Source organism: Mytilus galloprovincialis, chromosome 6, assembly GCF_965363235.1.
Source record: "Mytilus galloprovincialis chromosome 6, xbMytGall1.hap1.1, whole genome shotgun sequence".
Lineage (NCBI taxonomy): Eukaryota > Metazoa > Mollusca > Bivalvia > Mytilida > Mytilidae > Mytilus > Mytilus galloprovincialis.
In genome coordinates, this window is record NC_134843.1 from 72,523,381 (window position 1) to 72,548,588 (window position 25,208).

Genomic DNA, 25,208 nt, shown 5'->3' on the forward strand with positions numbered 1-25,208 from the left:
TTCCCCCAGTCAAATCTAAATACTATAAGTTATATGATTGTGATTTATACAATGAGTTAGAAAATAGCATTGAGTTATACTCTGAACTTGGTCACGTTTTTATTCTTGGGGATTTGAATGGTCGAACTGGGACGTTAGTCGATTTCCTGGAAAATGATGATATTCACTTTACTTTAAAGAACCGAATTTGTGGCGCTTTCGAATATATAGCCGATAGTGTCCTCCCGAAAAGAGTCAATCCCGATTTAAATACAAACAGTTATGGATCTAAAATAATCAGTATGTGTAAATCCTCAGGCTTAAGGATAGTGAAATGTAGGCACAAAAACGGATTTTCAAATGACTTTACATATTGTGGCCCTATTGGTATGAGTGTTCTGGATTACTTCATTGTACCTTCGTTTTATTTCCCGAATATAAACCAGTTAATTGTGTCAAACTTTACAACTTATTCGGACCATGCATTTTAACATTTAGAACTGAATTTATTAAACACCATGCGAAACCCAGGCAAATGCTCAGATGCCATGGAAGATACAGAACGTCGTGTTAAATACAAATGGAAAGATGAATTTAAAGAACAGTGTACTGAGTGTATTCGTATCAATATGGACAAAATCATTCGTTTACAGGATCGTATAAACTTTGAAAATCAAAATTCTTTTGATAAATCGTTGAGCAATTTTACATGTATGATAGAGGACATTATGTCGCCTTTCTTTAAAACGATGCCTTATGTTAACAACAAGCCGTATAAACCAGTTAATTATTTTGACAAACCTTGGTTCAACACACGATGCAAGGAACTTTATCGATGTAATATAGATTATCTACATGTTTTCAATCGTTCAAAATCAATTGTAAACCATACAAACTTAACTTGTGCAAAGAGGGAATATAAAGTTATGAAACGTCGTCTTAAGTGAGAATACCAACGTATAGAGGGTAATGCAATGGACTTTTTGAAATATAGTAACCCAAAACTGTTTTATTCTAAATTTAGGAAAAGGACCGAAAAGAAAAATAATGTACCGTTACAATCTTTCTATGAACACTTTAAACAATTGACTTCTGTGAATATAGACAATACATGTGACGAAGATTTATTTAATAACACTGATGGCGATTGTGTATATCCTGAACTTGATGAAGTGATTACAGAGGAGGAGATTTTAAAAGCCATCCGCAATTTAAAGCGCAATAAAAGTCATGGAGTAGACGGTATTTTGAATGAATATTTTATAGAGTATAAAGATGTTTTTATGCCAATATTAGTCAAGGTTTTCAATGGTATTTTACAATCCGGTATATTCCTTTACTAGCTGGGCCATTGCTATACTTGTGCCTATTTTCAAGAAAGGAAACGAAGACGATCCAAATAACTATAGAGGTATAAGTCTTGTAAGTAATTTCGCAAAATTATTTACTTCCGTATTAAATCAACGTTTGATGGACTGGTCTGATTCTTTTGATGTCATTACTGACGCCCAGTTCGGCTTTCGCCCAGGTTTTGGAACTGTAGATGCAATTTTTGCCCTAATTTCTGTAATTTTTAAGTCCCTATCAGCAAACAAACGTCTTTATTGTTGTTTTGTTGATTACACAAAAGCATTCGATACTGTTCAAAGGCTAATGCTATGGTATAAATTATCAAAAATTGGTATTCAACACTTTTAACTGTTATTAAATCTATGTATACTAATGTGTCTACTTGTGTATGTGTTGATGGTTTTAATTCTGAATACTTTACCAATGAATTGGGCTTGATGCAGGGAGAGGTGTTATCTCCCATACTTTTTTTCATTATATGTTAACGATTGTGAAATGGCTTTCATTAATAGTAATGCCATACCATATGAGATGAAAGAATTGAATTTATTTTTACTTATGTATGCTGATGATATGGTTATTTTCTCAGAATCTGTTTTGGGGTTACAAAATATGCTTGATACATTATATGAGTATACATCAAAATGGTCATTGAGTGTTAATATTGATAAAACTAAAATTGTTGTATTTAGGAAAGGTGAAAGAGTTCATGTTGATGAGAAATGGTATTATGATAATAAGGAAATTGCATTTTGAAGTTGTTGATAATTTTTCTTACCTTGGTGTACTTTTAAATTTTAATGGCAAATATAATATGTTACAACAGAAATTGTCAGAACAAGGTAGAAAAGCAATGTTTGCTTTAAGAAGAAATGTGAAAAGTATGTGTTTAAAATATGTCACTTTGTTATCACTGTTTGATACTTATATAAATTCTTTATTGAGTTATGCAAGCAAAATATGGGGTGCACATTAAGCCCCGGCAATAGAGAGAGTCCACGTGAACTATTGTAAAAATATACTTGGTGTTAAGTTGTCTACTAACAATGTTATGATATATCAAGAACTAGGTAGATTGCCTCTTATTTTCGCAAGAAAATGTAAGATTTTCAAATATTGGTTTAAATTGCTAAATACTTCAAACTGTATATTGAAAAATTGTTATAACTACTTGTATTGTGAATTAGAGAGATGTCCAAATAATAAGTGTAACTGGTTGTATTTTATAAAGAACGAACTTTTTCTTATTGGTTTAGGTGATGTATGGTATAGCCAAAACCTTATTTGTGACTTGTCTGATGTATATTTTGCTGTCATAAAGCAACGTTTATACGATTGTCTAAAACAAGAACTTGATGCTCAGTTATATATGTCTGCAAAATGTTCTAATTATAAATATATGTTAGATAGTTTTTGTCTGCAATTTTATTTATGCAAACCAATTCCAAATGTTTACAAAAAATGTATAACAAAAATAAGATTAAGTAGCCACAACTTAGCTATAGAAAATGAAAGATTTTATGGTATAACAAGAAATAATAGAATATGTACTTTTTGTAAAAATGATATAGAGGATGAGTTTCATTTCATTCTCAAATGTCCACGTTTTCAAGGTTTTAGAACAATTTATATTAAGCCATTTTATTGGAAAAAACAGTCGATGTACAAATTTATTAAACTGATGAGTACTAATAATGTAAAAGAATTGTGTAATTTAGGTAAATTTATTTTTAGATCTTTTAAGCTTAGATCCGAAATGTTAAAATAATGTTTGTTTATCATTACAACACCTTCTGCTGTCACATAGTCTGTGTTTATGTATGTATTATATATTTTATTGATGTTGATATAATTGTATACCTATAGTTTATATAGACTTTGGTAATAAAGATATATAGCATAGTCCGCTTTGAGTATAAGCCAATTTCCATTGTTTTTACTATTATTTACGCAAATCTTTTATTTCGAAAAGCGCAAACAAACACTTTTTCAAAATATTTTTTTTCTAACAAAGCATCAAAGAAAAGATCAACAGCCCTTTTATCATCACTAATTAGCTATAGGAACAAGGAAAATAGTTTACTAGTTAAAAGATAATCCCTCAGAATTGATTGGATCAATTAACTAGGTGATCAGACATTACACAAGTAGAGAACTACATTTATTTATGTATATTTCACACATGCAAAATATGTTGTATTGTATATGTTCCAGACCGTATGAGTATTTGGACCGTACGCGTACGGTCTGGACCGTATGCGTACTTTTTCAATATACGCATACGGTCGGACCGTACGCGTACGGTCTGACTAATATTAAGAATTTGGTCAAGTTTATTAGATACAAATGTATATAACAGATCAACATAACTTATATCTCAAATTAATATAAAAAGTTGAATAGTTATTGAAATAAAAACTTAATATTTTAATTATTTGTAAAAAATCAGGCTTATTTAATCTGTTAATCTCCTGTACTTAGCATGTCAGTAATTCATTTTAATTACAGCCCAATATGCTCATTGAAATTGAAGTTATCGGAAGTAAACATAATATGGGAGGACAATTGTTTTAGAATATTTAGGAACTTTACAAAAAATGCATATGCAAAGGAACATGCATGAACAAAACATGTTAATGTTAAAAATATATGACGTTCCTTGTTGAAGCAAGTGTCATCTTGGGCCAGAGTAACAAAATAGGATTCACTGATATAAAATTAAACAAATATTTAATTTTAATTGTTCGCTTATTCACTTAATCCATCTAATTGTAATAATAACAATTTGTATAACTAAAAATAAAGATTTTGATAAATGTTTGTTAACATTTAACCCATATGATCCCAAAACATGTATGGTCAGCTGGACCGTACGCGTATACTCATACGGTCCGCCCGTACGCGTATGGTCGGACCGTACGAGTATACGTATACGGTCCGGACCGTACGCGTACGGTCCAAATACTCGTATGGTCTGGAACATATATATTATCATCTCTGTAACTATGTTATTTAGTTAATGAGAATAAAGATCTATCTATCTATGTCACGTTAAAAATGTTAATAACTTTTAAATCTCTTTATATCATAGAACCATGGAAGTAATATTTAAATATTCAATATTACTTCCATGGTTATACACCCGAGTGTACACGCACTGTGGGGGGTCATGGAAAATTACTGCAACAAATCAGTTGACTGACCATGTCATTACAGTTCAAAAAGATTTTCCTCAAATCAAAATGGATTATTCATTTTATCTTTGAAATTTAAAACTTTAAAAATTACACTTTGACAAAATTATGAAGAATTTAAAATCGTATTTTAACAAAGATTAAGATATAATTTTACAAGGATCCTAACAAAATATCCAAACAAACGTTGAATCCAACGATATGAACCTACGCAGTTTTATATTATAAGACTGATACACATCAGTTTGCTAACTCAGTGTGCTGGGTGAGGTGCTGGAACTCGATATACATGTATCATGAAGTTACAGTTCTGTTAGGATTTTACTGCCTTTTTATAGGGACTTTCTATTCCTACTGTACACAGTTAGTATATATAGACTGTTCCTGGTTTAGAATGATTTTCTGCTCAGCCTCCAACTAGTGCGTAATTAGTATTTGATTAAATATCTCGTAGCAGTAAAAACTGAGAGTAAAAACACAAATTTATGTCAAATTAATGTATTTAAAAGCTTTATTCAGGAGCACAGTCTGTATCACTCGTAAATAACTTCGACATTTATGTGAAAATTGACTCTGCTGCTCGAGCTCTGTTAATCGATGGTCCAGTATTTCAGATATAAAGTTTATTCGTGAGGCCCTCGTCATTTTTTATATTCACTCAAAGCACAGTCGCCTGAAGATTTAATAATTATAGCGAAAATGGGGTAAAATAAAATATTTTTAGTAGCTTTATTATTAAATCTTCAGGCGACTTTGTGCTCAATTTTAAAAGAGGTTCTCCGTGACTTGGAAAATCTTATCTGATTCAGGATCAATTTATCGGTTATGGAGCTACCATTTGATTTTTATGGGGGGGGGGGGGGGGGGGGCTAGGATGAAAAATTTTGTCCTGCCTTTTTATTTTTTACTCTGTTCGGTCCTGCCTTTTTTTTTTTTTTAGGTTATCCTGACTTTTTCTTACCTAAATTGTTGTCCTGACTTTTTTTTTTGCAAGTGTCTCATCCTGCCTTTTTTTTTACTCAAAACTCCTGTCCTGCCTATTTTTTTCAAATTTCATCCTAGCCCCCCCATAAAAATCAAATAGTAGCTCCCTTACACTCCCCTATCACCAGTGATTCTTTGCATCTACATCTACATCTACATGTCGTCACTCGAAAAGGGTACTTCGACCCATCACTCAAGTATAGTTTAACTTTTGACGTCCTCCAACATGACAATAAACTTTCTATATTTACAACCAATGAATGGTTCCAAAATTGTGCTAAAAATTTATATACAGGTGCAGGTTAAAAACATTTTCTACTAGTCTCGATTGACTGCGTTGCTAGCCACTACAGAGGAGCTTGGTGAGTTTGGTCTTCAATTCCTCACTGCTCTCGATCTCTAATAGTTCATCTGGTAGTTTATTCCAGTCTCTGATGGTCCTAGGGAAAAAACTGTATTTGTAGATATCTTTGTTTGGCCTGATTTGTACGTATCTTTTAGTGTTCGGTTGATGGAGTCTCGACTTTCTTCTTGGTTTTATAATGTGCGTTGGAATAGTTTTTAGTTCTTTGTTTTTAGCTGACATTTTGAAAAAAGTATTGTGTAAGTATTGACTCAATTTGCATGATTTTAAATAACAGATATCGACTCGTTACCCGGACTACTGCAAAAAACTAATATTCAGTTCACTGATTTAGATGGAAGGTAAACACGGACAGAAAGTCACAGGATAAAAAGTCACAGGACATAAAGTCACAAATTTGATAGGACAAAAAGTCACAAACAATTTGTTGACAATTGTTTGAATATATATGTTCCAGACCGTATGAGTATTTGGACCGTACGCGTACGGTCTGGACCGTATGCGTATATTTTCAAAATACGCATACGGTCGGACCGTACGCGTACGGTCTGACTAATATTAAGAAGTTGGTCACGTTTATCAGATACAAATGTATATAACAGATCAACATAGCTTGCATCTCAAATTAATGTAAAAAGTTCAATAGTAATTGAAATAAAACAAAATAATGTTATAACTATTTTAAAAAATCACGTTTATTTAATCTGTTAATCTCCTGTATTTAGCATGTCAGTAGCCAAGTATGCTAATTAAAATTGAAGTTATCGGAAGTAAACTTAGAGTGGGAGGACAATCGTTTTAGAATATTAAGGAACTTTACAAAAAAAATGCATAGCAACGTGCATGAACAAATTATGTTACTGTAAAAAAAAATATGACGTTCTTTGTGGAAGTCAGTGTCACCTTGAGTACCAAAATAGGAATCACGGATATAAAAATAAACACATATTTAATTTCAATTGTTCGCTTAATCATGTCATCCATATACATGTAATAAAATCAACTTGTATAACTAAAAATAATGATTTTGATAAATATTTGTTTAAATTTAACCAATATGAAAACAAAACATCAGCTGGACCGTACGCGTATACTCATACGGTCCGACCGTACGAGTATACGTATACGGTCCGGACCGTACGCGTACGGTCCAAATACTCATATGGTCTGGAACATATATATGAATTAGATCTTGAAATATTTTCTTTTTATTACATAATATATTCATTTTTAATTTAATGAAATTGCTCATTTAAACCTTGATAAATGAAAATGTACATTGTAATAGATTTTAAACCTGCAAAGGATATATATTTATTCACTATAATTGGCAAATTGAAGCCATTTAAGCCACTGTGAAATTTTGTTTTCATAACAATTATTTGATCATTATTGATATTTATTGAATACATTATAATTACAAAGTTGCTTCGTGTATAAAACTTCAAGAAAAATACAAAAAAAATGTTTTCTTGTTCAAAGAAAAATAATCTCAAAACTTAATTGTGACTTGTTGTCCTGTTACTTTTTGTATGTGAATTTTTGACGGTGACTTTTTGTCCTGTGACTTTCTGTCCTAAATTCAGATTGGATAGAGGTTTGGTTGACCCCGTCTCCTCTATCTGAGACTACTATATTATAATATCTCAGTGATGAGCTTTATGTTTTATGTATTGTTTTATGTACAAATGTATTACCAACTTTATAAATAAATCTTTTTTGCTAGCCCCTAACAACTAACAAGTAAGAATTAGGTTACCTCTGTTTGTAATGCAAACAATTATCTTACTATACAAATCCTTGACTGGACATTATGAAAAAAGAAGATGGGATAATACAACTCTCCACAAGTGACCAAATGAAACAGAAATTAACAACTCAAGGTCACCGTACAGCCATCACCAATGAACAAAGCCAATACCGCATAGTAAGCTACAAAAGGTCCAGAAATGACAATGTAAAACAATTCAAACGAGAAAACTAACGATCTAATTTATGTACAAAACTAAAGATGAAAAAACAGATATGTTACACATAATCAAACGACAATCACTGAATTATAGGCTCCTGATTTGGAAGAGGCACATACATAACGAATGTGGCAGGGTATAAGGAACTATGAAAATGTTTAGTTTTTGTGGTTTGGTCTATTTTCCGGATACTGTAAGCAATAATGCCCCTTTATTTTAAAGACGTTAAGCACGTTATTGCGTCAATGCATTGAAATGCGACAGAGCAATTTGATAAATAGCTCTTCTATAAAATCTAAATAGTTCAGCTTTATGAAATTAATATCAATAGATTAGGCAGGTACTACTGTTTCCAAAAACATAAAAAAATATTTTTTAACTTTTCATAATAGTTTCAAATAATGATACAAATGTTGCCAAAACGTCAAAAATATGCGTGTCAGACGTTACAAATTATTTGCAAATAACTTTTGCGGGAATTTTTGTGGTCTAAAAAAGAGTTTAAAATCCGCGAAAATTCGCATGAATGATAAACGTCATATATAATTTATTATGTCATTGCTGTTTTTTGTGTTGATGGAACGGTCAAAGCTGAGTTTTTCAAAAATGAATAATCCTCGCCATGGTCAGGTTTCGGAAAATGGTAAGTTATCAAAAGTTATCGCTTTTTAAAATATCAGATGATATAAAATTTTGTTTTCATAAATTATTCCTACAAAAGTGCTTAGATAGACCATTTCAAATCCGGAATTTTACAGCACTCACACCACAAATAAAAACGTATTGGCTTCAGGAAAATGTCTTGCAAGATTGGCCAATGTCGAATTTCGGCGCTTTTTACCAAAACACTGTCAGTTTCAACGTCATTATATTAAATATTCTATTTGTAGCATACCAAATAGTGCTTTTGTGTAATTGTGCTTTCACCCCACAATACGATAACATACTTTTTGATAAGCTGTCAAATCAAATGTCTTGCAAGTTTGTCCACTCAACAATTTTCTTACGTTTTGAACGTTTTCGATTCGGGACGCTATACATATATGTATTTACAAATTATTTCTAAAAGTTTGTTGTTTGTTTTGGTGTTAAACACCACTACATCATGTACATGTATAAACGACATTTGTTGTATTTATTGACCTGTCATCATAGGTAGGAGAAGCCAGTCATCAGGCGACCTTAAGTTAAAATATTTGCAATAACTGTCGATTAGGATCGGAGTCGAACAAATCTCGCCACGAGCTTATCTTAAAATCGCCGCAGGCTTTTTATCACTTTATATGAACTCATTAGGCCAATCACCCTCCTTGGCCATCGAAATTGAAAGCGGTTCGTATTATCATATGATATATGAACGATATTTCATTGTTTTTAAATAACAAGTACGGATCGATTTCATGTTTTAAGATTCACTGGGGTAAAGCTGATGACCGTAACTGCATTCACGGTCATCCCAAGATGTCGGATGAAAAATTAGGTCAGTTTCTGTATTGTCTGTTTAAGTGTTTCTATATCATTTTCTTTACAAATCATACATTGAAACGATGTAAATTTATAAAAGAATCACTCGAAAATCACTAATTACTTCCGAGAAATGTGCATGAAACGGGAAATTCGATTTGAAAAAATCGTTAAGATGACCGTAAATCATAATCAAAATATTTTCAAGATGACCGTAACATAAAACAAGGATGACCGTGATTGGAAAAAAGATGACCGTAACTTGTAAAGAATGACCGTAATTTGTAAAGACTGACTGTAATTTATATAGGACGACCGTAACTTTTATAGGATGGCCATCAATTCTAAGAAATATCCGTATTGTATTCAAAGCATTTTTGTTGAGTTTGTCGATCTCAATAAGGGCACGGTTAGCGGATATAAATATGTTTCATAAATTTCTTTTTTTAAACTATAATATAATTGGCCATATTTAGGATTTATAACAATGATAGAAAATTGCATATTTCTCGTAAACAATGAAATATTTATTGATATCGACGTTAAAATTTTAACACAAATTGACAGCGATACGACGAAAATTTGAAGAAACATGAATGTGTCCCTAGTAAACGGATGCCTCATCTACACTATCATTTTCTATGTTTAGTGGACTATGAAAATGGGATAAAACTGTAATTTGGCATTAGAATTAAAAAGATCATACTATAGGGAAAATGTGTACTAAGTTTCAATTTTGTTTAACTTGAAGCTGGACAAACAAACAGACGAACGGACGAACGAACGTACGCACAGACCAGAAAAACATAATGCCAATAAATGGAGCATTAAAAACATTAATAATACATACGAATATTTGGTAATCAAACCCATGTGTATGGTTCCAGAGGAAGCAGATTAAAATCTTAATTTGTCTTGGTATATGCAGGCGGAAACACTTTTGAAATAGAACAAAAGAATCGAAGCTCTGTGTGTATTGAGAAAGCGATAAATGTTAACTGTAATGTTTGATATAGTAACAAAATTCTAAAAAGTTAATAGAAACAAATAAAACGACAATTTTCTTATTTTAAAAACACCATTTGCATAAGTTTTCAATGTATCTATTACATAGTAATGCAAAACAATAAGATAGCAAGTCGACGACATGGTTCTTATCGGGGCCTTTTATGATCTTTTATAGCTGACTATGCGGTATGGGCTTTGCTCATTGTTGAAGGCCTTACGGTTACCTATAATTGTTAATGTTTGTGTCATTTTGGTCTTTTCTGGATAGTTTTCTCATTGGCAATAATACCACATCTTCTGTTATATATATAGTATCTATAAGTTGGATGTAGAAAATGCATAACCTCCGATTTTTTTTTATCACGGACGAAGAACATATCAATCTTATAGTTCAGAAATTTTCGTGTCTGCCCTTCCATTATGTGAATCAAGAAAAAATTCCCCAAAACAGGTAACGATTAATTTGTATCGAAAAGAGAAAAATCGAGTGCACCTTTTTATGTTAGGGCATGTTTGGGTGTATATTTTGTCTTTAAAACGTACAAAGCAAGAGTATTTTATATAGCATCTCGCTTCAGATTCTATCATTATTATATATCAAAGCTACAGGTTGACTTTATAACGTAAAAAAATGACAGTACGAAAAGATGAAATATATGGGTCAAGTGAGATACCTATCTAATGAATCACAAAAACAAAGTAGGTGTGTTCGAATAGCTATTTTTTTCTAAAAGTACTTGACGACAGTCTTTTAATTTGGATGATGAAAATGGATATCTTCGAAAAAATATGATTTTCTTGTGTGTGATAACTAGGGTTTATAATCTTCAACCACTAAAATTGTTTAGTCTGCCCTTCCACGAAATATTTAATTAGAATTTTTTTAAATGCTTAAAAATTTTCAAAAATTCCATCTGACATCCGAACAGACAATATTTTTAAGTTGAATCAATGCAGACAAGATCATTAACTAATTCTCATTAGCTAGTAGTACATTTGTTTTTTTTTAAATATAACTGACATATAACGATCGATCGTAATGGTGCTATGTGGATAAATTTATCAGTTTTCAAGAGCAAAATTGGCAGAGCGTCATCCCTACAATGGCTTCCATTTCTACGATTGTGAGCATGAACTGGCGTAAAGGGGAGATAATTTTGAAGAAGTAGAATCCTGACTGTATGAATAACATTTCTGTATACATTGTATATACAAATTGACAACGTTCCGCCTTGTGATAAGCTTTTCGTACAATACTATTTTAAGGATCTATACTTTGCTGTTGTTTTTTATTTGGTCGGGTTGTTGTCTCTTTGACACATTCCCCATTTCCATTCTCAATTTCATTTGCTGGAGCTCACCTTCACTAGTTTATTCGAATGATATTTTCAAAATATTTCTGTTATTTTATTTGCATGACAAAATGAAAGACGATATAATATCAATGGGTGTACATGCATTTTTTTTGGCATTTTTAAAAATGTGTATTTATTATATGTCATTAAAAGGAATCCCAGAAAAAAAAAAAATCTTATGTCGAGCAGTTGAACTGTGCACCGCATTTTTTCATTATGCTTGTAAGGTGTCATTTTATCGCGCTTTTGTAGCATGTTTTCCCTTCCTGTTCATTTGCATGTCTTTTGGCAAATTCATTTTAAAAATTAAACACTCTACTGTAAAAAAGATACATATGGTAATCTTTGCATTTGAAGCACGTCTTATTTTCTTCTACCTATAGGATAAAACTCTCATATTAATATGTGTATACCAACACGATTAATCATTTGATACAAAAAGATAGTTATATAAATACGGATATTTCTTAGAATTGAGGGTCATCCTTTAAAAGTTACGGTCATCATTTACAAATTACGGTCATCTTAAAAGCAGTTACGGTCAGCCTTATTATGAATCGCTGATTCTGTTACGGTCATTTCGATTGTGATTTACGGTCATCTTGGCGATTTTTTCAAATCGAATTTCCCGTTTCATGCACATTTCTCAGAAGTAATTAGTGATTTCCGAGTGATTCTTTTATAAATTTACATCGTTTCAATGTATGATTTGTAAAGAAAATGATATAGAAACACTTGAACAGACAATACAGAAACTGACCTAATTTTTCATCCGACATCTTGGGATGACCGTGAATGCAGTTACGGTCATCAGCTTTACCCCAGTGAAGATTAGAGGACAAAAAAAATAACCAAAATATATAATAGTAGTTATAATCAAATAGAAAGTGAATAATTATCTAAAATAAAAAAAAAAAAACATAAGGTAATTTGTCAATAAATAGGTAAAATATTTCAGATGACTGGGGTTGTTCATTTAACCAAGATTCTAAAGTTGTGAAAGGGCTATATTACGAGAGGATAAAAGATCAAGCGTTTATTTTCAAACTTGTGAAGCGTAGAACTGCGATTTGCTATTCATCTGCAATACGGTTCATTTGTGCTGAAATTGAAGGAGGCAATAAAATTGTTGTACCTGAGGAGTTACACCTCGATATTACACAAAGCTTGTAAACATATATCAGATGAATATAATTATTTTTTTTCACGCAATCATTCTCTTTTTGATTTAATTACTCCGTTGTAAACAATAGAAGTCTTTTTCATTAAAATCCTTCCACTTATCATCACACACCCCCCCCCCCCCAAAAAAAAAAACACAAAAAAACAACAACATTTAAAAAAAGATAAAAGATCAAAGCACAAAACACAAAAACTATGTTATTTAAGCAACATGAATTGCTTCCTCCCTTCCCTCTCTTTTTAAATTTAAACGGGTGACCAACGCATTATATAATATACTATTGACACTATTTTCTCAACCAAATACCTATTTTGTGTTGTTTATTTTTGCTTGAGTAACTACCAGTAGGAAATATTTCATACATATTCAAGACTTTGAAGTATCCATATTGATCAAAAATGATTACAAACAAAACGAACAAATTATACTCGATGACCGACGTAAAACGTCAAATTTTGACGTTACCAATTGGGACGCAATATCGTGCGTAACGTCTTAAGTGAATGAAATGATTGTAGGATGCACATGTCTGTCTGCCATATTTTATATGACCTTGACCTCATTTTAATGGTTCATCATGTTCATTGGTCAATGAAACACTGCATTGTTTTGTCAGTTTATCATATGCTTAAAGTTACAGGTAGATTATATTTGGTGGATATGTAACAATTGTAAGATGTGCATGTCTGTCTGGCAGGTTCATATAACCATGACCACATTTTATGGTTCTTGGGCCAATGCTAAGTTTTCTTGGTTTTGTCATTTTATCAGATATTATAAGCATAAGTCTACTTGTTGTTGTACGGAATGACTGCAAGGTGTCATATAAAAATAAGAAGAAGGTTAATTTTACTGTGACCTCATTTTCATAGAATAATGATAATGTTAAACAGCAAGAATGATGAGCAAGTCAACGTTATATACAAATGAGGCAAAATTTTCAGTTACCTACTAATTATGTAATAGTAGTTATTTTTGTCATTAAATGATAATGTTTACCCTTTTATGTGTAGGGCAAGAACATGAAAGATAAAGGGAAACTATAAACAGAAGAAGTTATCAACAACAATAGATTTACAGAGGTCAACAAATCTAAATGGTAAGTCCACTGTTATTAAAGTTTTTGCCCTTGAATAATGATTTAATATTTATTAAAATAAAATGTGGTATGATAAATGAGAAAACTATCCATTAGAGTACAATTAAGTGGATGTAAGCATCGTATTTACTTATTAGAGGCCAATGATGACCTGTAAGTAATGAGAAAACCCAAAACCCTATACGTAATATAGTAATCTATAAAAGACAACACTAACAAAATTTGAAACAAAGCAACTATTCAACTTCAAATATATATACCAGACTAATTTATAAAAACAAAAAATTATGAAAAACAAAAATGACATATGAACCAACATCAACCACTGAACTATGCACAAGCTCCTGGTATTAGACAGGCATAATATTGCTGGGTTGATATAAAAATCAGAAGATGGCTGACCCGTGTTAAAAGAGAGCCATATCTCTTGCATGTTAAAGACACCCTTGTAGATTTCGAAAAAGAGTAGTCTAATGCCGCTACAAGGCAGCACTCGCATCCGCAAAGTGGAAAGGGATTAATTTAAGTTGCAAAACTTGTTTCCCAATCCACTATAAACTAAAAATAGGAAGCAGTCTGATATCCAATAAGACTTTTCTCCAATAGAGATCAAATGACATTTAAGGAGGCTCGAGGGTATACATTTTTTTTCATAACTAATTTTATTTATAACTTTGTAAGTTGTTAATTTATCATATGGTACAAAAATCATTCAAAACAATCAATTTATTTTGTCCCCAGATGACTTTTAAAATATATGTTTTTGTAAAAGCTCCAAATTATCTCCCTTTGGTGCAAAAATGCCATATTTCTGCATTAGAATTGTATTATCTTTTTTAACTTATTGGTCATGTCGGTGTCCTATATTTTTTATTAAGGTGGTCCCCAACACTTTCACTAAAATTAATTTGGCTCGTTTAATTTTCATAAAATTTTGACAAAGTATTTACTTTGACTCTTTGACAAAAAGATAAAAATTTAAAAAAATTTGAACCAACCGTTTTGTCAGAAAAATTACACTGGTTATATAGCAATTTGACAAACACCAATTTTGATAAATGAGAAGCTTAATATTCCTTTTACAACACAACGTAATTAAAACGTTTAGATGACTTTACAGAGTTATCTCCCTGTAGTATTATGTACCACCTTAAGCTGTACTCAAACTTAACTATTATAAAATTTAAGCCATTTCTGTAATTAATTCTTTTTTCATTTCGATATAACCTCTATTTCTCCTATTAGTTTAACAGAAAAAAGGTACCTTTACAAAAATGTATGCTTCTTTCAAAGGCGAATTCTGAGCGTAAATGAACGGTGACCCCATTTTGTTTTTTATTATTTTCTTTTTCTTTTAAGTATTAGATAAAGTTCATTTATAGAAAAATATAGTGAAATTTTATATTAAGAAAAAAAATTGATTTAGACTCGTGAGCCCCCTTAAATTAACAAAAATAGTTCACTGTACAGCCTTTGACAATGAGCAAACCCTATACCCGACAGTGGTTTTAACATCAGCACAACATTTGAACAAATTGTAAACATTTGTTGCAATGGGCTTAACTCAAAAGACTGCAACAAGGAACCAAACAACAACCGGTAATATGTAAATCATAGAAACAAAGCACTGAAATAAGAGTACTAACAATAAATATTTAAATGAAAGTTTATTAAAATGTTCATAAACATGATCAAATAGCCATTTTATTGCTGTATTTCTCTTCACTGATAATTTTTAAGTTTTGTGTATTTGTAGGTCAGACATCTCAGTTTTCATGGTCATCATTCAACAAATCAATACTGAACAGAAATTTTGAAGTTGATATTTTTCTCCATAGTGCAACTTTTTTTATTTATTTGAAATGGAACGTGTTTTTTCCTACATTTATTAGAAAGAGGAAATTTCAACATAATGATTATAAACAAAAAGGAGTCATATCACCAAGATCAAAGATGCACAAGAACTTCATCATGTAAATGCACCAATGTAATAATCAATTGAAAAGAGGAAAGAATGAAAAAAATATTAGTATGTTGTTGTCCAAATAAACTTGCTTTGTCTTCTGATTTGAATCGCCCCATCCAATAAAGATGTATGGAGGAAGATCTTTGAAGAACAGATTGAAAAAATGTTTTGTTCAAGAATTGCAGGAATATTCTAGTGGATGAAATAATTTATTGACTTGACTCTTATATAGTGGACTGAATAATTGTACATATAGCAAGCAGTAAAAAAAAAGAAAACTAAAACTTTAACAGAAAAAAGTGTTATAAATATTATAAATTTGCAAATAAAAGCATTATATTATGTACACCACAAAGGTATATAATTAAATTGTTTGCATATATTCATGTATTGCAATGAAACTATAACAAAGAAAACCTTACCTCATGAAAACAGTAAACTATTCAGTAAAAATATGAAATATTTTTTTCAGTTCTATTTTTCATAATAAAATAAACAAGACAAAGATTTCTTTTTTTATTATTATTCAACAACAGTATTGCTCGCTATTAACAATTACACCACTGACACAGCTATCTCAGTGAAGGTCCCTGTGTCATTAGTACCAGAAGTTCAGGGATTCTTCAGGTAGATAAACTGCATATTGTTAGTCGTTTACAAAATATTATAAATATTACATCAATATAGATAAATAATGCTATTCTAATTATATTAAAGTATTTATATTATCTGGCCTTATTTTCGGAATTTCATAGTTCATCCGAGTTTGGGATGACTTCTATCAGTTTCCATGTGTTTCCGGATAACGTTTTTTTTCAATCAATATCGAAAAAGATTGTAATTATCTTTGACCTACATCCTTATTCAGGTAAGACAGCTATAATTTGAAAGAATAATAGTCGTACGGTAATCAAAGAACAACTATGCTGTTTTTTTGTTGTTTTTTTTGTAATGTATTATGCCTCGTACCAGATTATAATATAAATAGTGTAATTAATGTCCATCAAGCATCATAAATAAATACAAAATTAGATAATAAATTAATTAATACACAATGATAACATTACCAACCATGTTATCAGTTCAAACAATTCAAATACACTTAAATAATTTTCCTAATATTCCTTTTCTTTCATGGTTAAAAAATTTGTTTTGTAGAACGAGCCTATTTCTAAGCTCAGTTTTAAAAACAGAAAATACATTTATCTTCTTGGTTCTAAACTCTGACAAATAGTGTATTTTGTGAATTGAAAATGTAATAACTAAGAAAAAAATTAATATCATAATATTCTATATCATTTTTTTTGTAACCCCAAATCAAATTTGTTAGTGTTAAAATGTGTTTTCCATGTTTAACTTTTTCTAACAGATTAAATATGTCTTTCCAAAATTTATCAAGAAAGTGGCATGTAATAAAAAAGTGTTCATAATCTTCTGTAATATTACAGTGATTACAGTCTGAGTTTTGGCATATTTTCCATTGTTTTAATGAAACTTTGTTTGGAAGAATAAAATGTAATAGTTTCCATCTGAACATTTTTAATTTATTTTCTTTCAAATAATTATGAACAAATTTTAGTATGTTTTGAGCTTTATTTTCTATGTTTTCAAAATTTAGTAGTCTCTTCCATCATTTTTTTGTCCATTTGTAAAAGCCAATTGGTATTTCTTTATCTTGTTCTAATAGTATTTTGTAAATTTTACTTGTTTCTAATTTATTTATATTTTGTTTAAAGTTGTCTTTGTCATACGTATACACAACATTATCTGTTAGTACATTAGTTGTTCTTGAACATTTTTCAGCTAATATTTTAACCCATTCTTTTGGTATAGCTCTTTTTAATTTTAAAAATTCAGTAATCCAGGTTGTCTTTTTATTAAGCTTTTGTCTAATAAATCTTTCTGTTATATTTCCAGATTCATCTATGATATCATTTATATGTATATTATGTTGCTATCTTTCCAGTTTTGGAATAATAATGTTTTTCCTTGAAATTGTATCCACTGATTTCCCCAAATAACTTGTTGGCGAATTAGTCTGTAGTTTTTTGGGTATTTATCATTATTATTTTTGTTCTTGATCCAAACTTTGATTATATCAAGTTAAAATTCTGGTAGTTTTTTTTTTATATCTGGTATTGAATTTATACTATCCAGATTCATTTGCAATATAAGAAGATTGTTTCCAAGTTTGTTTAAATAAAATTTTGGTATTACCGTCCAGTTTAAGAATTGCTCTGCATTTAATCTTTTAATCCAACCTATTTTTATTGTTTCTATGTATTTCTCTAGATTAATAATTTTTAATCCCCCGTTTAATTTGTCGTAACTTAGTACGGAGCGTTTAACCTTTTCTGTTTTGTTATTCCATAAAAATTCATATATCATTTTTTTAAACTGGTTTAAATACACTTTATCTATGGTTGAGACAGATGCTAAAAATGTAATATTAGGAATAATTAATGATTTAGTAACTGTTATCCTCCCTATCATGGTTAAGTTTCTCTTTTTCCAATTAAGAATAATTTTTGCTGATTTTTCTAAAAGTTTTTCAGCATTTAATCTTTAACACTCTTTTTTATTATGACCAAAATATATACCTAGGCTCTTTACGGGTATATTTGTCCAGTTAATATTTTCATGTTTATCTTTGCAGTTTTTTTGCTTTCCAAGCCAAACACCCTCAGTTTTAGCTCTGTTTAATTTCAAACCTGACAATGTTCCAAATGTTTCAATCATATTAAGTGCTTTTGAAATGTCTTGTTTTGTTCTAAGAAAACGAGTGGTATCATCTGCTAGTTGACTAATTTTTAATGTGTGAGTTTTGCCATCAAGTTTAATTTCAAAGCCTTTGAGGTCATGATCTTGTCTGATCCTACATGCTAAAATTTCAACAGCAATTACAAAAATAATTACACTGCATGGGCACCCTTGCCTAATCCCACGAAAAATGCTTATAGGTTTTGAAATCCAACCATTGTTTATAACTGAGCTTTTAATATCAGTATATATCCATTTCAACATTGAACTTTTGAATCCAAATTTTTTTAAAGCTAAAAACATGAAATCCCACTCTAAAGAATCAAAAGCTTTTGATAAATCTAAGAAAAAAAGAGCTCCCTCTATGTTGAATTTTTCTGCAAAATCAATGATATCTTGAATTTGTCTAATGTTATATCCAATATATCTATTTTTTACATACCCATTTTGATCCCCATGAATAATTTGTGGTAATGTTTTACTAATTCTTTGTGCTAATGACTGAGCTACAATCTTTGTATCTACATTTAATAATGTTATTGGCCTATAGTTATCTAAAGATAGTGGGTCATTTTTTTTATGTTAAAGGGAAATAACTCCTATTTTTTGTAAATTAGTTAACTCCCCTTTTTCATATGAAAAATTGAATGTATTAACAGCAAATTCTTTCAGATCTTCCCAAAATATCTTGTAAAACTCTACACTTAAACCATCAATGCCTGGGGCTTTTTTGAGTTTCATTTTAAATAAAGATTCTGTGCATTCCTGGATACTTAATAGACCTTCCATACTTTCACTTTCTTTATTGGTTAATTTATGATCAATTTCTGTATCCAAAGTGTAATCTTTAATATAAATTATGTTAGGGTTTGTACTTTTGTATATATCTTGATAAAATTCTCTTTCAAGTTGCAATATTTTTGTAGGATCTCTGTTTATCTCCCCATTTTTATCTTTAAGGGCTGTTATTGTTTTTTTTTGTTTGCCTAGATTTTTCTAATCATAAAAAGAATTTTGTATTTTTCCCCCTTCTTTCACCCACTTAATTCTGGATCTAATTTGTGCCTCTTTAGTTTTCGCTTCATATAAATTACTAAGTTTATTTTCTAATTTATTGATTTCGTTGTTGAAATAGGCAATAACATCTTCTTGGCACTTCAAGTTTATACATTCATTTAATTTTTTAAGTTTATTTTCTAAAATGTTTATTTCTTTTACATTGTTTTGTGCTTTCCTTTTACAGAATGCTATAGTATAGTCTCGCACCTCTGTTTTAAAGAGATCCCATTGAAGCCCAATGTCATTGGTAAGTAAAACTTTACATTCATACTGTTTTATAAGTTTCTTAATTATGTTTTGATACTCATTATTTTCTAATACACTATTATTTATTTTAAAATATCCTTTTCCTTTTTGTTGTGATCTACAACTTATCATAAGAGATATTGCTTGATGATCTGTATGGGTTATAATGGCTGGTCTTATGTCTGTTGATTCTATTTGAGTTCGTATTTCAGGACAGGTTAAAAAGAAATCAATTCTTGATGCTTCATTGATGTTATTTTTCCTCCTCCAAGTAAATTGTATTTTTTTGCCTTTTTTCACTTCTATTGAATTTACTGACCCCATATCTATTGTATTAGGCCAAGAGCACACTTTGTAACTCATAATGTCAAAATTATAATTGACTTTGATAAATTGTTATTTAATAAAAAAAAATATGTTTGTGTTTTAAACAGTGGAAAAGGAAGGCGTGACCATATTAACAACAAATCAAGAAACATTACATAGATGCAGTAGGTGGATAATAAATAATATGAAACCCATAATGGCCGACAATATTCAAACAGCATGTGAAGATGCACCGAAAGATCATCAGGTAAATTTAAAAGGTTCTTTAAAGTACGTTGCGCTTTGAATCTAAGTCTTAGTTAAATTTTACAGCATGATTCATTATTTATTGTCTGCACTATATTAACCTTCTTTGTTTTAAATTCGATGATTTTTTTTCAACTTTTTTATAAAACAACTAATGAACATAAATATATAATGTTTTATGTTAGAAATATATTATACTAATCAAAGGGATATTACCTATGAGATAAATAAAAAATATTATTAATTATTGTTTGTTCAATCATTAATGACAGTAAAATAGTGAAATAATAATTAGCCAATGGGGTTCAAATTGGTAAAAAATAAGCTAAGAAACATCGATGATGAATTTTTAACTTGCAATTGAATAATTCCAACTCATCGAATCCGTATTCATTTGACCTTAATTTTAACCCCAAAGTTAGTGACTGGTTACTCGTGTATTCAGTTATCAAAATGAAAAGTATGTCAACAATGAAAGTAAAACAAGGATGAATCATTTGTTTGACTCATTCGATCAGGCAAAACATCATTCTTATACAATTAGAACAATGATAGATATAGTTTTATACCTACAATATAAAATCAAACATACCTATACAAATCGAAATACTCGTGGTTGTTTCTATTAGTGAACATATTATTGTTTTTATCGCGTTTATATCACCGTCGGCAGTATTCGGATGTCATTTCGAGTGTTAATATATAACGTCTAGACAAAAATGCACACGAAATGTGATACAAAGTATCGAGTCCATGTTTCGTTAATTTTTTTTTTTTTTTTTTTGTAATTTGGATATACTTTGTAGTATGTTAAAAACAAATATCAGAATTTAAGTCCAATCGGTGAATATGAATCTGACAGAAACTAACACTTTACAAGCAATTATATCAGTTTATTCTCACTTCTTATTCTACAGGTATTACGAACCAGGAGAGACAAGAATAGAATGGTTTTATATAATTTGATTAATTGTAATGATACCGATTTTGACAGTTTTATTCAACAACTTGAAAAAACCAACCAGCAACATATAATTGAAGTTTTAAATAGAGTAAAGACTGATATCGTCTTAGCACAATCACAAACCTCAGCAAAAGAAACTTATTTTAGCCATGCAAGGTATGTTTCGAAATGAAATCAATTGAAAAGTGTGCATTGGGACAAAATATTCAGCTTCAACTGAGTCACAGGAGTCGATAGGAATAATTTCATGGACATGGCAATCACACATATTTCAACGGATTCAGAGCAAAAAACAAACGTAAACCAATGAGTACAAAAAGTTAATATGCGTTAATAGATTTTCATAGATTTAGATAAACTAATCACCAAAAGTCTCTGACTCAAATTTCCGTACGCAAATCCGGGAAATTAAATTAAAAAAATATAGACCAAGACAGATTCAAATTTTGAATTCTAATTAAAAAAGTTACGTTTTTTTTCTTCAGATCATCAGTTTTATAATGGTAAGCTATACATTATTATGAAATCGGACGACAAAGAATGGAAGCCTGTACTTCACGAGCAAAAGCCAATGAATCCAAAGTCTCGTGTGATTACATTAGAGAAAGGCCATTGTGTATATAAGTATGTTTAATTTTCTTTTATTCACCTCAATACTTTTGTGTTATGTATTGCAGTAATATTTGGTATGTTTACTATGTATTGACTTAAACCCAACGGTACACAAGAGGTCTTATTGTTTACGCTTTTTAAAGTTATGTTTATGATTGAACTTTTCACAAAACATTTAAATGCTGAATATCTTCAGAAGTAGAGATCGCGATAGCATTATTGCGTAAAAGAGGATGCTTTTAGTGAATCCAAAACAAAAGGTAAAATCTCAAGATACTGAACTCCGAGGAAAATTCAAAACGGAAAGTTCCTAATCGAATGGCAAAATCAAAAGCGCAAACACATTAAACGAATGGACAACAAACATATTGAATTTCAAAAGTTTATTCCTGTAAGTTTTGCCAATTACAGCTTAAGCAATCCAAGTTTTGATGCCCCACTATTTTTTAAATGTTTTTATTATGTGTACTTGTAACATTAATAAAAATAATGATAAGACAACATTAGGTTAAACAATGACATACATTGTTTGTTATATTCATGAAAGAAATATAACAATCAGAAGAGTATGAATGCCATGTTTATGTAAGCGTATAACGAGTAAAGTAATAGATTAAAAACATAGCATGTATTATATGATCTAATATATTCGAAACTTTTCTGTATGTCTTAGAATAATTAGCTTTACCTCATCTGAGGAGTTATCAAGTAGAGAGTTGGAAAATGCTGCTAATGTATTAGATGAGCTTACATATTTTACAAAAGTACAAATTATTTGTCGTCAAAATGAGGAGGATCTTCATGATGTGATAATTCACTGTACAAAATCATGTGAAGCGGAACAAAGACTATCTGAGTTAGACATTAGAGGTTATACTCAAGGGCCACCAGCAAGTGAGGAGTTTGGGTTGATTGACGGAGAAGAAATCGAAATTCGTTTTGAGCACAATATACAAATGACAAAGTATAAACTTTTTCCTCTGAAGATAAAATATTTTGCAAATATAGAACCAATGAAATTTTCTGGTCGAATTGACATAGTTGATATAAACGACCAGCGTGGTGATGCAACGCATCACGGACAACTAGTATATAAAGTAACAACTGGAAGATTTGATAAAGAAAGGAAAGGAACCATGCGCATACATTTTCCAAAGGTAAACCTTAAATATGTTATGACAGAGAGTCCTGGTTTGAAATAGCTAGTTTGCTTGATATTTTTTCTAAAATAAGTTGAAAATGATATATCAAGTCGGTGAAATTTAAAATTGATAAATCATTTGTCAGACAAAACTGTTCATATCTTTTTTGTATAACACATACATTTCAAATCTATTTTTAGGAATTGGAAGAAAATATTGATATATCAAGTCGGTGAAATTTAAAATTGATAAATCATTTGTCAGACAAAACTGTTCATATCTTTTTAGTATAACACATACATTTCAAATCTATTTGTAGGAATTGGAAGAAAATATTGAAGACTTTGTGCATACAAGTGTTGATCCAGGTAATGATTTAGGGGAATAGTAGTTCATTTAAACCTTGATTGTTTTCATAAAGAATGTTTTTACGACTGCTTCGTACATTTTGTGGCCTTTTTTAAAAACAAATTCGAGCGTCGCTGAAAGGTTTTTTGGTAACGAAACGCGCATCTGGCACAAATAAGTAATTTTATTTCTAATATTTTTTACTAGTTTACAACTCTATAACGGTTACTGTCAGTACAAAAGGGTTATTTTGTTGTTTTGAATGTACATGTATGTTCCAAGGTTGTCAAAACCATAGACGATTATTATATCAATATTGCTTTTATAAATATTTAGATATTTTAGATTAAACAGATTAAATGTAAGCCATCCTCGTGTTCTTCTCAAACTGGTTTTAAAAAAATCTTTCTTTCATATGTTAGAAATTTAAAATACATCTACAATTGAGAATTGAAATGGGCCATTGAGACATGAATCTAACCAAAGGGCAGGGAATAGATTAAAGGCCATCAAAGGACATTCAAGACAGCGCGAAACTCATTCACCCGGGGTTGGGCTTCGGTTGGCCCTCAAAAACAATGTGTACTAGTTCAGTGAAAATGATTGGAAAGTGTTGGAAAACAAAATTAACCCCAAAAATATACAAGCACCAAGACAATATACACTATATATTAAAATAGACATATACTATCAAACCAACGTATGTACATAATCTACCTCGAAGTTCAATTTTTTATGTACTGGTACAGATATCTGTATCTCCATAATAAGTAAAAGATGGTTTTCTATTCAACAGTTAGACTTTTGGCAAAGCATATCGCCTGGCAACAGACGTCTGACAATTCATATTCCACAAGATGGGTGACATATGCTGGAAACTTAGTTCAACAAGAAATGCCAACATACAGACAAATTATCAGAGATATAGACGAATACCAATCAAATGATTCAGAAAGGGACAGATGTGAAGCATTTATCTTACGATGGTCTTCACATTATTCCTATCCAAACACAAATAAGGTAAAGAAATATTACAGATAATATTTAAGAACCATTATGAAGTGGTCAACTTCACAATTAGATCGACCGATTTGCTTTGTTGGTATCTTAACTCATTAAAAAAATGCATTCGAGGTACTAGTATTTGATATTTATACAAAATAAATAAACAGACCATGAAGCGAATGGATAACAATTGCATATTCCTGGCTTTGCATAGTATGTTGAAAATGGTAGATTAAACCTGATTTTATTTATATATTTTATTGACAATGATGTATGAACAAAACATACAGACATAAGAGGTAAATTGTAAAACATAAGGATGGAGCAGTCAACTTTGTTTTACAATCTTAACCGGTATTAAAAAACAAATATAAAACAAGACGCTTTAGCAACAATGAAAGACAATAATACAAAATTTAACACTAGAACAATAACGCAATGCACGATGTATAAAAACGTCAAATGGATATCACAAACAACAGACTAAACACAAAAAGTAATACAACATTGAAAAAAAGAGAAGTAAAAGAATCCTATACATAACAACGCCGTATTAAGAAGATACACAAAATCATTACCCAGA

General features: G+C 30.3%; 1 protein-coding gene across 1 annotated transcript; it reads left to right on the forward strand.

Moving 5' to 3' along the window:
* Nucleotides 1–22,007: 22,007 nt before the first annotated feature.
* Nucleotides 22,008–24,661, forward strand: LOC143078486 (uncharacterized). The gene is made up of 4 exons (XM_076253346.1): nt 22,008–22,142; nt 22,804–23,287; nt 23,592–23,640; nt 24,417–24,661. The coding sequence occupies exons 1-4, from the start codon at nt 22,039–22,041 to the stop codon at nt 24,659–24,661; spliced, it is 882 nt and encodes a 293-aa protein (XP_076109461.1). The 5' UTR covers nt 22,008–22,038.
* The last annotated feature ends 547 nt before the right edge of the window (nt 24,662–25,208 follow it).